General features: G+C 44.6%; 1 protein-coding gene across 2 annotated transcripts in view; it reads right to left on the bottom strand.

Moving 5' to 3' along the window:
* Nucleotides 1–15,935, bottom strand: part of kcnh1a (potassium voltage-gated channel, subfamily H (eag-related), member 1a) — a 303,671-nt gene that overhangs the window by 228,970 nt on the left and 58,766 nt on the right. For both annotated transcript variants that reach the window (XM_041178371.1, XM_041178377.1), the window contains exon 5: nucleotides 11,537–11,655. In XM_041178371.1, coding sequence (XP_041034305.1) covers nucleotides 11,537–11,655 — 119 coding nt within the window. The remainder of the gene's footprint in view (nucleotides 1–11,536; nucleotides 11,656–15,935) is intronic.

Below are 15,935 nucleotides of genomic sequence, written 5' to 3'. Positions count from 1 at the left end.
GAAGGCGGTGGTGAGCTGCCTTCTTGAACTGCTGGTTCATGTTTGCTAGTAACTTTACTTCTTAGTTAAGCTATGTTAGTTATTTTTATCCTTAATTAGTGCTGGGAAATCCTGAGGGGAAAGATCCACAGAAACCTCGCATACTTTGCCTAATTTGGATTTCTGCAAATCTTCTGCCAAACCACAGTAGCCAATCGAGGGAATTCTAGGAAATTCTTGGCATATATGTTTTATTGGCAAATATCCTTTGTTGGCATATTTGAATTGCATTAGGTAACGAGGAGTATGGAATGGTATCCATTAGTATTCATAGTGCAGTACTTTCCAAACTATTTTTCAATATGACCCCATTTTAACAGTTGAAAATTAAAATGACCCAAGATGCCAACAAAAACAAAACAGCAATAAAGCGGCATAATAACATTCATTATATAATTATTAAAGTAAGTGTATTGCAGATCTATATACAATACATCATATAAATATGAAAATCGGTGATGAAAATCCCGGACCTATGGTGACCGGGTTGCCACTGGTCGCTAAATCCACATCTGCCTCCATTGCCATCGCTCTGGGGAACCTCTGACATTTTTACGTGGATGCATAGTTACATCACAACTTGGCTCATCATGGCTTCCACAGCCAAAGTGTCCAATGTCAGGAGTTCATCTTATAATTGATTACTTCCTACTGCTGGGGCAATACAAGGTGGCAGGTGTGGGGTTGTGGGGATGGGGGTGGAGGGGCAGGGGCGGCAGGTTAATGTGATTTGTTTCTCATGACCCCATTCACTGTTTCATACTTTGGGAACTGCTGTTCAAGTACATACCCCAACAAAAAATAGGATTGCTGTTTGCCCCAAGGGCTGCATCTTAGATACCTAGGGTCAAATTTCTGTTCATAAGAAGTCACCCCAAATCATTGCGATTCTTAAGAGCTAAGGGTGGGATAACTATCAAAGCTTCATTAACACAGAGGTGGTGAGCTTCCAAAACAGACATCCAGAGGCTGCTCACTAAGTTTCAGGCCGAGGTGCTCCAGCCCCTTCGTGGTGTGATCGGCCGCGAGAGATCCAGCAGCCCAGCCAAAAGTAGATTGACTTTTTGGAGGACCAGACAATCCCAGTGTCAGGCAGGGACGGAAAATCTCATCCTTAGGGCAAGATTTTTACCTCGACGGGTGGACACGGGCCCGACCCACTCGAGTGTAAAATGACGTTGGGCGAGCAACCCGACATCAACTCGCAGTCATGCGACATTTCGGTCAGCAGCGCGCCTGTCAACAAATAAAAGGCCTATTAAGGCCATTAAAAAGGTACTTACAGATGGCGGGCAGGCGAAAACGCCATGTGGCATTAGGAAGCCTCATCCAAGGGCAGGATGGTGGTTCCAAAAGCAAATAAAAATAAAATTAAAATTTTAAAATGTAATTAATAACATGCCCTGCTCACGTGACAGAGTCGCATGAGGGGACATGTTTTATAACATTCTTAAATTCTTTTTTTTAAAAACTTTATCACCCTGAGGCAGCTCTGTGCCTCAGGGATACTCTCAAGCATGCACTCGCGGACATGCATGAAGTTCGCGCTCACCCCGCTCACCTTCCTCCCCCGCTGCCTCTCACGTTTAGGCCCATCAGCATGAAATCGTCTTCCGGCCTCGATCGCGGGCAGAAGTCAGTGTCCCGCCTGCCCTGCCGAGCCCGCCTGACAAGGGCTCAATTCTGCCCTTAGTCTCCAGGCTGCTCGGGTAAGTTATCAGCTGGAAGATTCAGGTGGGTTTTGAAAATATAGAAGGAGGGAGCTCAGAGCGCAACAGTCCAAACTTATTTGAAGCCCGGTAGAGATCTCCTGCATCACCTGGCTCAAGAAAAATAACTATTACACATGACTGTAAAGATCCCAATTTCTTGCCCACCAGGTTCTGTGAAGTGCCGTGTCCAGTATACACACTATTTAAAGGGACATCAGTAGGGTTCAGGAGGGCTGCGGGTAAGTTTGTTTCTGAAGGAAACTGGAGGCAAGAAGATGGAAGGAAGACATAGGAAGACGGCCCCTCAGTTTTTCGGCTCTTCCTTGGAAGTCATGCTGGAGGCGGTGAGAGCCAAAAGGGAAATCCGCTTCCCTGTGAATGGAAGGAAAAAGCCAGCCGCCTAAACAAAGAAGGTGTAGCTGGTTAAAGGCAAAATACTGCAGATGCTGGAAAGCTGAAACAAGAACAAAAAGTGCTGGAAAAACTCAGCAGGTCTGACAGCATCTGTGGAGAGAAAGACAGAGTTAATGTTTCGAGTCTGTACGATTCTTCTTCAGAGCTAAGGGAAGTAAAAAAGTGGTGAAATGTTCAAGTGGAGTGGAGCAGGTGAAGCTGGATAGAAGGCCAGCAATAGGTAGAAGCAAAGGAGAGATTGCCAAAGATGTCATAAACAAAAGGACAAAGGGGTGTTAATGATGGTGTTACTGGAAAAAGGAGGTGCTAACGATGATGTTAAGGATAGAAGGCAGAATGTGATAATGGCCAGACTAGGGTAAGCACTTTGGGAAAAACAACTTGAGCAAGTGACAGATGGCCCTAGTGGGGTGGGGTGGGCAGAGGGGAAGGTGGTGGGAAAAAAGATCAAAAATAGGCTAAAAGATGAGGATAAAACAATGAATAAAGATGAAAATAAAATTTTTAAATAATAATAAAAATAAGTGGAAAAAATTAAAAATGAATGTTAAAAAAGGGGATAAAAAGGGGTGAGAATGGAGGAGAGAGTTCTTGGTCTGAAATTGTTGAACTCAATGTTAAGTCCAGAAGGCTGTAAAGTGCCTAATCGGAAGATGAGGTGCTGTCCCTCCAGTCTGCATTCAATGGAACATTGCAGCAGGCCAAGGACAGACATTTGGGCATGAGAGCAGCTTAGGGTTTTGAAATGGCAAGCAACAGGAAGATCTGGGTCATGCTTGTGGACAGACCGAAGGTGTTCCACAAAGCGGTCACCCAGTCTGCATTTGGTCTCTCCAATGTAGAGGAGACCGCATTGGGAGCAGCAAATGCAGTAGAACAAATTGAGGGAAGTGCAAGTGAAGCGCTGCTTCACTTGAAATGAGTGTTTGGGCTCTTGGACATGCACTTGGTGACTTGCCACATCTGATTCTCCATGCAGGCGGCCACTCTTTCCAGCAAGGTGGACATCAATGCAAATGCCTGAGACATCTTGGCATTCAAGCTAGTGATGGCCTCTTCCAATCTCTCAAGGTGTGCACTGTTTCTGGAAACACTGACAGAAGCATACACATTTCTTTTGGTGCTCTGTAAGTTCCTTTTTGCGGATGGCTCCTGAGGTTGTTGAGATGGAGATTTAGGGAGGTGCCTGAAGAGAAACGAATATCTGGAACTGCAAGATGGCTGGTTGGAGGAGCGCTGTGCAGAAGAATGCTAGAGAGGTAAGAGAATAATGAATGCCACCTGAAAGTGGCATGACACTCACCTTTTCTGATATATTGAAAGTATTAAACCTTTTCTGATGCTGAGACCAGCCTGGGCACCATACCCTTGCTGCTCACAACCTCTGCTACTTCCAGCTACCTTGCTCAGTGTGATTTGGCTCTCATCTGTAGCTTTTGCAGCAAACAAAAACCCATCATTCTGTAGATTTCATTTATTTCCATTTATTATCTCTGAATGCAAAGCATTTCACTGGTGCAGACATTGGAGATCTCTACCACTGGATTCATAATGGTCAGAATTGTTATTGTATAAACAATGCCCTCCTAATTACAACGGTGTCAATGTTTATTAACAAAATGTTCTATGCACCACAGATGATTTACAACACTGATGGCATTCAGGTGAGAAGCTACCCCACAACCGTCAACAATAAAGTTCACAATTATGTCCTCAGATGGCTTTGGATCTATTGGCATTACAGCATCTCCTCCCATTCTCCTTTACACAAAAAGGTAGATCAATCTCAACTGAAGTTCAGCTGAGAACTCTTAAAACTAAAGACAGCAAACTTGAGTACCAGGTATGCCTGAAGTTCCACAGTTGTGATGCTTGCTGACCACATTTCCAAGTGAAAATTCAATTTTTAAACTTCTTTGAGAAATCAAGCCATACATATTAGAAACACATGAGAAACAAACATTAACCATACTTCCCATTCCTGCCCTGTCCTGCTTGTAGCTACTCCTACCAGGAGATCTACTTCTTAAGAAGATACAAAAACTTGAAGTTAGTACTATGCAAGCATATAAAGGATGCCAGGGACATTAAGTCTTTAATAATTCATGACATTAGGGCACTTGAGATCAGAAATTTAAAAGAGAAAAATTCCTTTCTGTGGAAGCATAGCACACATTGCAACAACTCATCTTGATGACAAAGGTATGTGCTTATTCAGTTCAGATAGCTGGTAATTGCTAACCCCAGCATCATAACCAAGACTTCAAAGCACTCAGCATTTGAAGAGGATGGCAGTTTTGAAGTCTTAGCGGGATTTTTACCATGGAAACTAATTACAAACATTACCTAAGAATCAAATCAATAAGTCAAAAGGACCAAACACCACTTGATAAGCATTTAATAACAACCAATGTCAAAAGCCCATTCTTTCTTTCTACTTTTGTGAAATTATTCTCTTTCAATTAAATAGTGCATTTAGCAAAATGTACATTATGAACAATGTTAAATGTTCTGTGATTAATGCCCAATAAAATTTGTATTATTCAGTTTCTTTGCATCTGGATGGACGGCTGTCATTACAGTTCTCTTACAATCTTCATTGCAGGATTCATATAGGATTGCGCTAATCCTATATGATATTTGCTGTTTGGCAGAGGTGAATTTGATTCAACTTTAACTATTGACCATGAGAATTTTGCAGAAAACCAAAATTGAGAAATACATAATCTGCTTTATAATTTAACATTCAACAATTGCAAAATAGAAAGAGCTTCACATATAATGATTTGCTTCTGAAAAACAATCACTTGTTATATCAGCCGCTTTTGCACACAAGGTCAAACAAACAATGAAATAAACGAACAGTTAATCTGCTCATGATTGCATTTCAATACCTCATTGCTGAAAAGTGACCTATAGCTGATCTTCAGGTTTCACCACCAGGAAAAAATATTGACAAGGCCAAGGATTTATTATTACAAATGTAGATTATAATGATGAATAATTTGATGAATACTTCAAACTCTTAACAAATGGTTTGCTTTCCAGATGTGTTTACAGAATGACCATATATCCATTTCACCGGATTGCATTTATTACTTTTAGTGTCAGCTCAGTTGCAACGTGCTCCCCAAGTCATAAGTTGTGGGTTCAAGCCCCACTGAAGACTTGAGCACAAAACCTTCAGTGGACATCCCAGTACAGCACTGAGTGAGTGCTGCACTGACAGAAGTGCCATATTTTGGAAGAGACATTAAACCAAGGCTCCATCAGCTCTTTCAGTCTGTGTGAAAGATCCCATGGCACTGTTTTGAACAGCAGCAAAAATCAGTTGAAACTGGTTGAAAACTGCAGCTGCATCTAACTGGCATCTAACTGGAATAACCGACATGCACTGGGAGAAACCGGAACAACAATAAATGCTAGCCTAGCCAGTGATGCTCACATCCCATGAACGAAAAAAAACCCTGGGAAATCCAACCGGGAATCAGTTGGTGCCCGATTTTGTTAGCCGACACTGGTTGTGGCCAGTTGTGGTTTGCCTGTAACAATTGACTTAACAGGGAGCTAGAATTTGTTATTCTCCATATGGTCCCCTGCATTCTGTGTGTCACATATGTCTGATAATATTTCCATTTTGCTTGTTACCAGATTAGACAGAGTTTGTACATCCTTGCCATTTTTGCTGGCATTTTGCTCCCTTGCTGATTATCGAATTTTGCCAGGTAATTCTGTATCATCAGATTGCACAGACTCTTTTCCATGTCTCCAGCCAGGGTGACCAACTGCCGTGTATTTTATGCTATTGTCCCAGAATTACCGTTGCTGTCTTGTGTCCTATATGGCAGGCATGGAGGTGAGTAGTCCAATAGGTCCAGTGTAAAAGAAATATTTTTTTCCCCTAATATTACTGCGGGATACTGAAGCAGGCTTATGAGGACAATGTGTATGTATGTTTGTGTGTGTATGTCTTGTTTAATTAAACTGCAGACAATCAGACTGCAAGGTGTGAATCATCAAAAGGGGCTAGGTATAAAACAGGCATTTGAAATGGAAATGGATAAGCTAGGATGAAGTCTCAGCAGATGCAGTGTGAATGGAATTTGCATTTTTAGATAAGTTGAGAGTTGTTTGATTTGCAAAGGGACATGATAAGGTGCTTACAACAGGCTAGATAAATAAAGCAAAGTTATTAAGTTTATTTTTCCTGGAGTGCTGGCAATAATGACAACATGAAAAATTTTTATATTCTGGGAAAAGTAACTTCCAAAGCAAGGTTGAAACAATGGGATTTACAGATCAAAAGAGAGAAAATATATTTAAAGAAAGAAGGAAATCTGTATGCGAAGTGACTGTGTGAGATTTTGAAAGGTGAACAGTGTGAAACAGACTTGTGGGAAATGCCTTTAACCACCCAGGAGAAGTTTCCTGTTCCAGTGACCAAGGTTGTGTTGAAAGCCTTTGGAGTTCCATTGTCGAGTGAGAGGGAGAAAGAAGCTGTGAAATACCTCCCTTACAGCAACGGTGGGTGCTTGTGGTAATATTACTGGATGTTATATGGATTAAGAATCTATTCGGACTGTTGCCCAAAAGGGATGTTTAGGAGTTTGGGAGTCTAGTTAAGTAGAAATCATGTGAGAACTGCTATAAAACTAAATGCAACGGTGTAACTGTAGTCTTGTGTGTTTAAGTTTTCTTTTCTTTTGTTAATAATTGTTTTAATTTAATCTTTAAAATCTCTAAAGGTGGTAGTGGATTCACTACTTCTGACTTCAGTGCACAAACCTTCTCGTAATAAATACGAATTGCAAAATCGTTGTGATAACGTGGCCAAGTTTCCCTTTGGGATTTGGTCAGCCTGGCAAATACCACCTGTCATATCATAACAATAGGGGTGGGGGGTGCTAGGGGTTTCAGAGGCCATGTGGGCCAGGGGTGTGGGATTTCCAGCAGGCCTGAGGGTCGGTGTGGGGGGGGAGCCAGCAGGCCCAGGTGCAGGGTGCCCACCAGGCCCGTGGGTTCAAGGGGTCTGCCAGGCCTGTGGGAGCGGGGTGTCCAGAAGACCCCTTGGTTCCAGGGCTTGTGAGTGTAGGAAGTCTACTGGGCTCATGGGTGCAGGAGGTCTGGCAGGCCCATGGGTGCAGGGTTTCCAGTTGGCCCAAAGGTGTGGGGTCTGGTGGGCCCAAGGGGACACACAAACCTGGGGGTGCTGCCCGTCTGGCAGGCCTGGGCATATTCAGCAGGTCCAAGGTGCGGGAGTCCAGCAGGCCCAGGCTGCATGGGGTCCATCAGGCCCAAGGGAGTGGGGTGTTCGCCAGACCCAAGGGCCCTCAAAGTACAGGGTGTGTGGGGTATCCGGCGGGCCCAAGGGTCCAGCTGGTTCTCTGCAGGCCTCAGCCACCTGGTCACTGTCATGCCTGACAAAGTGACCCTTATTTATTTCCAGCAGTGCTTGCCCGCCTCCACCTTTTAATCCAATTAATGCTATTGATACAGCATAGTAGGGTTTACAGGCAAAAGTGAACTCAAATTCTCATTAGTCTGCACAGCTTCCACACGAATTGCTTGCCTGGCCCCGCTCCCAATTCTTCACAGTGCACTAGTTCTACTTCCTGTCTAGGCCATGCGGCTCCTGACTAGCTGCAGCTCTGGCCTGGTTTTTAAAATATTCAGCATTTTGGTTTGATTTATGTTGTGACTAACTTTATCCTAGCTAGGTTTATCCACAGATAATTGCAATTGGACCAGTGCAGATGGTCGAGACTCGTAGGTAGACAAGTACAAAAGGTCAATGCTGGTAATATTGGGCAGAATCTCCTGGTTGGCGTGCGGGGGCGGGCCCCGCATGCCAACGTGTAAAATGATGCGCGGTGACATCGGGCATGCATCCCGGCATCACCACGCGTCATTCCGATCTTCTGTCAAACTGTCAAAGGCCTATTAAGGCCATTAATCAACTAATTGAAATACTTGTCAGGGCTGCACGTCCAACCTTAAGGTTGGCAGGCAGGCCAAGAGCCCAGGCGGCCTTCACATTTTTCATGGAACCTCATCCAAGGGCGGGATGAGGTTTCATGAAAGGTTTATAACTTCAATAAAAATGTTTATTAAAATTCATAGACATGTCCCAGCTCATGTGACACTGTCACATGAGGGGACATGTCTGAATAATTTTTTTTAATTTTTTAAAAAATTTTTCATAATCAAATTAATTTCTCTGAGGTAGTCCCAACTCTCCCTCCGCACCACCCCCCCCCCCCCCCCCCCCACCCACCCACACAGGCAGCGCTGAACGCTTCCAGGTGCACGTCACATTGGGTGGGCCTTAATTGGCCACACGGGCCCGCTCACGCCCAGCCCACCTAACGGAGATAAGATTCTCCCCATTTAGTTTTAACCCAGCTCATTCTGTAATTCCCTCTCCCTCTCTCTCCCTCCCTCTTTCTCTTTCTCTCTCCCGCTCTCTTCCCATCTCTCTCTCTCTCCCCCAATCTCTCTCTCCCTCCATCTTCCCCATCTCTCTCTCTCTTTCCCACCTCTCTCTATCTGTTTTCCCCATCTTCCTCTCTCTCCAAAATTCCCTCAATTCGGGGAAGATTCCATTAGATTGGGAAATAGTAAATGTAACTCCTTCATTCAAAAAGGGAGAGAAACAGAAAGCAGGAAACTATAGGCCAGTTAGCCTAACATCTGTCATAGGGAAAACCTTAGAAGCCATTATTAAAGATGTTATAGCTGGGCACTTGGGAAAATTCAAGGCAATCAGACAGAGTCAACATGGGCTAGGATTTTGCAGTCGATGTGCGGGGGCAGGCACGACACACCGGCGCATAAAATGATGCGCGATGACATCGGGTGTGCATCCCAACGTCATCCCGTTGTCTCGTGATGTTTCATTCGGCAGGCGAGCGCCGGAGTCAGTTGCGTGCCCGCTAATAATTGATAGGCCTATTAAGGCCATTAACGAATTAATTAATGTCAAGTTAACACTGCCCAGAGAACCTTCTGGTTGGCAGGCAGGCAAAAAGGCTAAGCGCCCTTTACGTTTTTTATGACACCTCATCCACGAGCGAGATAAGGTTTCCTAAAGCTTTTATGAATTAAATTTTAAAAATTCCTTAAAGATAAAAGCATTTCCCTCTTTCCCATCCCTCAATCTTCCTCTTTCCCAGCCCCCCTCCCCTCCCTCTCCCCCACCTCCCTCTCTCTCTCCCTCACTCTTTTTCTCTTTCTCTCTCTCCCCTCTCTCCAGTGCAATGCTTTACTACAAAGCTCAAATGCTACAAAGCTCAAAATGGATCACAGCATAATCTCAAAAATGAGATTCTTCCCCACTGTTCTTTTAAATATCAGCATTTGTTCTTATATTAAAAGCATCTTGGAAATGTGATGCCCTGAGCCAGACAGGTGAATCTAAGATGCATTCTGTAAAACTGAATTTAATTTCCCCATGTTTTGCTCTCTAGAGACCTTTCAGTAGGTCAAAGGTCGGGCAACAGCATAAGAGTCAATGGTGCCGAGGGTTATTGACACTGCTGTCGAGACAGACCACAGCGGTGACGATTTCTCCTGGTGTGGATCTGATGAAAGCAAAGAGAGATCTGGCGGACGAAGATACAGCCAGGGTAAATGTTCCCTGGATATCTCGATTGTTATTTGCAAATAGACTTCGAGAGCTAAAATGAAAGCATGTCATGGCTGTGATGTTCTAAATGCCTATTTCTCCTGACTAGAAGAAAAGGTCTACTCAAATGAAAGAGGCCCCAGACAGTCAGCGCACCACCATCACAAGCTAAAGGGTGGTGGCTGAGCAGAAGAAGCATGTGACTCAGACACCACTGCAAGCTTTCCGACCCCAGGAGCAGGTGGAAGGAATGGAAATTCCCTGCAGGCTGCAGGAGGTGCCTGAGCCCCCAACCCCACCAGCACCCCCACCCCCACCCCCACCCCGACCCCTTGCCCCCACCATCACATCCCCGACAAAAAAATCACAGCTTTGAAAGGGGATAAGAAGATCAGGAGACTAAGAGAAGAGAAGCCAGTCCTGCACCAAAAAATTGAGAGCCTGGAGGAAGAGAAAGCAGCTCTGTGCCGAAGGGAGGAGCTGCTGGAGGCTCAGAATATAAAGCTGCAGAATGAAATTGTGGCACTCTCAGAATTAGGAAACGTATTTATCTGTATATTACTTACATCTCCTTCTGTGCCTAAAGCAGCGTGAAATAGCAAACAGATGCGTAAATTTGCATTTGTCCAATGGGCTCCCAGAATGGCACTAATGATTTTTCACCATTACAACAGTGTCAGAGCCAGCAACAGGTGTAGCTCCAACAACACTGAGGCAGAGTCACCTCCAAATGTTTACTTGGAGACACAGCTGGCGACCTGTACATCCCAACTGATGGCAAGGTAATTAATCTTAAATGATTTTTAGTAGCAACGCCTGAGCTGTGGCCACAACTGCTTGTAGAAGTAGATCAATATGACAATATTGACTGCAGTGTTAAACTTACCTGGTGCCAATTCATTGGTACCTGAACCTTAACAACTAATCATTTGAAATGTGACATTTTCCCTTTTTAGCTTTGGGACACTGATCTGTCCTTGATTTTACTTACAGTCACAACTGTTGGGTGGCATCGTGATCCCAAAGTGAACCTGGGATACTGCCCAAGACCCAAGGACAAATTCTTTACTTGTTATGTAAAGTTCAATTTAATTCTGTTTTACCAATAAAAGTTTGAAACCTACAGCTATGGTCAGTGTCTTTCAGTTTCTTCACTAGTTTTTCGCAACTGTTGATACAAAAGGCCTTAATTATAGGGGTGAAATTACCTTTCATAAGTTAGGGTCAACGAGGATAAACATAAACACAACAGGTGACAACTGTTCTTACAACCGGGAAAAGCCAATCGGCGATGACTGTTGTCAGCAGCCTGTGTCAGCTGTTTCCAACTGGGAAAAGCCAGCTCCCCGGCAACCAGGGCCAGCTGTTTCCAATTGGTCCCAATTTGCGGTTGGCAACTGTTTCAGCTGTTCCAGTTAAACTGTTTTTCCCTTCACTCCAGTTTCCTGGTCAGCATTAATCCCTCAACCAACATTACTAAGGCCAATTATCTGGTTACACCACATTGCTGTTTGTGGGACCTTGATGTGCAGAAATTGGATGCCCTGTTTCCTATATTACACGAGTGGCTTGCTTCAAGATTGGATGTTTGGCAGTTTGGGATATCCTGAGGTCACGAAACAGATTATATAAATGCTTTTTCTTTCTTTTACTTTTGTGAGATGGGGTGCATGCATATATGCATATGTGAAATCCCTGACTTGTATGACTTAATTTAACAAGCATTTTAATTTTCTTGTATTCTTACCTCAGCCAGCCGTGAATGTTTATGAACACTTTCTCCTTTATGCACAGCTGGAGCAAGCTGCTGTAGAACACCTCTGCTGCTTGTGAGTGCTCTTGTCAGACGGGCAAATTTACCCCAGCCTACGAATACATCAAGCAGTTTAAACACATTTACCATTCACAGAACAAAAACACAAGCAAACTGTTATTCTCCTTTACTCTTCAAGCATCAACACATTCAGTTGTATTTGTCAACCAGTTTAAAACACACAAAAAAAATGGAACAAGGAAAACAATAATTGAGCAAATTTGTGCCATGCATCACAAAGAAGTTAACCATTTCTTTTATCTCTGAAAGTCATAAATAGAAAATATTCTTTTTGATCCTACTTTAATGGGTGTACATAGAACAATAAATGATGGAATTAGACAAGAATGATTGGAAAATTACTATGTGTATCCTGCCATTGTTTGATCTTTTCTTATCTTTTTTCTAACGAGAAGATTTGAAACTGGTAAGAACAAAAAACTGCGGATGCTGGAAATCCAAAACAAAAACAGAATTACCTGGAAAAACTCAGCAGGTCTGGCAGCATCGGCGGAGAAGAAAAGAGTTGACGTTTCGAGTCCTCATGACCCTTCAACAGACAGAGGCCAGACCTGCTGAGTTGTTCCAGATTTGAAACTGGATTTGAAAGTGAAAAAAGGATTTGCATATATACAATGCCTTTCATGTTCTCAGGACATCCCAAAGCACTTTACAGCCAATGGAGTAATTCTGAAGTGCAGTCAATGTTGCAGGAAATGTGGCAGCCAGTTTGCGAATGGCAAATTCCCACAAACAACGTGATAATGATCAGATAATCTGTGTTTATGATGTTGATCGTGTGATGGCCCATATGCTTTTGGGAAAAGAAAACTTATATTTTATATTAGGATGATGGTCCCTTTAAGAACTAGGGCCTGAATCTCCTGGTCGGCGTGCGGGGGCAGACCCCGCTCGCCAACTCATAAAATGACACGTGGTGATATAGGGCATGCGTCCCAACGTCACCGAGCGTCATTCTGATCTTCAGTTCGGCGGGTGCGCACCAGAGTAAGCTGTGCACCCACCGAACTGTCAAAGGCCTATTAAAATTATTTAAATAGCAACTGAAGTAATTAACAGGGCTGCCCGTCCAACCTTAAGGTTGGTGAGCAGGTGCAGAGACCGTGCGGCCTTTGCATTTTACATGGAACCTCATCCAAGGGCGGGATGAGGTTTCAAGAAGGTTTTTAAACTTTAATTAAAATTTTTCATAAAATTCATAGACATGTTCCAGCTCATGTGACACTGATACTGGGGCCTGGGGACATGTCCTAATAATTTTTAAAAATCTTTTATTCACTTTTTCACAATTAAATTAAACCCCCTGTGGCAGCACCATACCTCAGGGAGATTTCTGCACTCTTTTGTGTGCATGTGCAAAAGAGCGCAGGCGCCGACTCAGCCTCCTCCCCCACCCCCCCCCGCCCACACAGGGAGTGCTTAGCGTTTCTGGGTGCGTGTCACACTGGGCAGGCCTTAATTGGCCCACCTACGTAAAATGGCAGCACGCAACCGATTGCAGGCGGCAATCAGTGGCACACCCACCAGCGCCCACTCCTGCTCAGCTATCCCCCCCACCCCTGCCCGACGGGGAGAAAATAATTCTCCCCAAAGTTTTTGCAAATTATAGTGGAAGTAGATTGTTTGAGTGCAGTTTGAGTTTGATTTTTAGTTCAGAACAAGCTAGATGCAGGGAGCAGCTGTTTCAAGCCTGTTTCAGTTGAAATACAGTGTGCTAGCTAAAAAGGATTAAACTTTGTTAACTGAAGGATTCTACAAACAGAAGGTCGGACTTCTGGGACAGCCAAACTGAGAAGAGGGAAAGAAAGAGTTCATAGATGCAAGACTCCGGAGTGAAAGAACATTAGAACCAGGAAAGTTCTGACCCGAGGTGGCTACACTTAAGGCACTAGCAACACCTGTGTTTCACTGGGAGTTTACAACCACGCGATGGTTGGAGGAGATTTTAAGGGAAAACTTTTCCGGAAGTAAATTGAAAGCCCAAAAAATCGCTTTGCTTATACAAATTTTTGAAACTGTCCTCAGAGGCCGAATGGTTAATCTTCCAATTTCTGAAAAGTATCTGACTTGGGTTTTTGGGGGTGTAAGTCAAATGTGTTTAGCAGTTACAATAAAACTGAATAGTTAAGACAGAGGGCTGAATTTTTCAGTCAGTGTGAGGAGGCGGGCCCAAAATGCTGACACATAAAATGACGTGCGATGACGTCAGGCATGCATCCTAATGTCATCGCGCTGTCTAACAAAGTTTCGTTCGGCGGGCACGCACTGGAATTGGCTGCGCGCCTGCCAATATTTAAACGGCCTATTAAAGCCATTAAGGAAGTAATTAAGGTCATTGTTTTAGCTACCCATCCAAACGTTAAGGTTGGCGGCAGGCAAAAAGGCCAAGCGGACTTCATGTTTTTTAGGAAACCTCGTCCACGGGCGGGATGAGGTTTTCAAAAGCTTTTACCACTTAAATAAAAAAATGTTCTGAAACATTAAAACATGTCCCATCACATGTGACACATGCTTATGCGCGAGAAAGCGCTGGCCCTGACTCTCCCTCCTCCTCCCACCGGCGTAAAATGGCAGCGCAGAGCCGATCGCGGGCAGCGGTCAGCTCCATGACCACCCCCGCCCACACCTGCCGAGCCCACCCGCCAACTGAAAAATTCAGGCCAGAGTGTAGTTGATAATATTCAAGTTCTTCAATTTTTGTGCAGCAAAATTTTATTGTTTTAAACGGTGAATCCCGTGGTTTATTCTTTCCATAAATCCCTGGATTTCTGAATTTCCTCTACTGAGATCAGAGAAGTAAAAATTATCATAAGTGAGAATTAATAGTTTTATTCCATCTGCATTTCATATGCTGTGGTTTCATTGGGAATTCTGCCACAAAGGTCAGCACCATCCAAGGTTTTCTCAGTTCATGGAGTCAAAATTCTGCAGAATGCACTGACCTCAAGGATTGTTTTAAATATAGCTGACTTTGACTTGTGCTCAATTGCATTGGCCGTTTTATTTGTTGTGTTTATTGACATTCTGCAATAATTGGAGATTTTGTTCTGAGTTCATATATGGAAGCGGGTGTATGGCACAGGGGGTTGCCGGGGTGTGTAAAATCAGGTGGGATGACAATGTGGTGCTGTGTCCATCAACTATCCACCTCCGCTGGTACCGGCCTGCTCTTGGGCCAATTGAGGCCCTCATGTGGCCAATTAATGACCACGTAAGGCCTCTTCCTGCCACTACATTGGGTGCCCACACCATGTAGTGAGGCCACCAGGTTTACTCTGGCAAGCTGACTGCAGGCTCAGGGGAGGGTCCTCCTGTTCGAGTACACACGGAGGGACCCACCCAGCAGAAAGCCGCCCCTGCTTGTTCACCCACTCAGGCCTCCTGATCGCTACTCCATTTACCTGCTTCCCTGATCTCCATCGCTACTCCTGGCCCAGGACTGACTGCAGACCCAACAGCAGCCACCGCTCCCTTTGATTGGCCAGCAGCTCTTGGAGACAGAACATCCTGCCTCGGGGAGGGGGGGGTGGGGGGGGGGGGTGGTGGTGGCAGAAGCCATGACCTCATGGAACTAATTGCCTGAGCCATGTAAAATACCATTGTGGCTTCCAGGCTGTCAGTGGCAGACACATTCTAATTTTACAGACATTGGGATAGGCCATTGTCACCATGTTAAATCCCAGCCATTATCTGATATATTAGTCATTTAATAAACAATATTTAGAAATATTAAAATTGCTTTCAGATAGCTGAAAATTAGTGTCAGCTGTGGCTCAGTTGGTAGCACTCTTACTACTGATTCAGAAGGTTCTGGGTTCAAATCCCATTCCACGGTCTGAATTTTACAGGCCACCCACAGGCGGGAAAACAGGCAAATGGACTCATAAATCAGGGCCCACTCCCCCACGCTGCCACATTTTACAGGTAGGGAGGGCACGGCATTGTGTGGGCCATCTGCCCTGGCCCAATTGAGGCCCTCAAGCGGGCAATTAATGTCCAATTTGGGGCCTCACCCCACCATCGGGCTGAGAGGCCTGAGCCCAACATGTAGCCCTGTGCAGGTTTAACCCTGCATGCTGCCGGTCAATAAAGGCCCCCTGCACCAATTAGATGCCCCCAAAGTTTTGCCTCCCCATGTCCACCCTTCCTCCCAGCCCTGTCCAACATGCGTCCCCATCCTCCTCACCAGGACCTGCCAACCTAGCCCCAGCAAGATCTCAAACTTCCCTGGTTTTGGGGGCACCCATGGTTCCTCCTTCAGCCAGACTTCCTGCAATACCAGCAGTGGCCAGCTATCCTGGTGTGGCACAGA

The sequence above is a fragment of the Carcharodon carcharias genome, chromosome 2, assembly GCF_017639515.1.
Source record: "Carcharodon carcharias isolate sCarCar2 chromosome 2, sCarCar2.pri, whole genome shotgun sequence".
Lineage (NCBI taxonomy): Eukaryota > Metazoa > Chordata > Chondrichthyes > Lamniformes > Lamnidae > Carcharodon > Carcharodon carcharias.
Note: the sequence above shows the minus strand (reverse complement) of the source record. Positions and strands in the feature narration are given on the sequence as shown.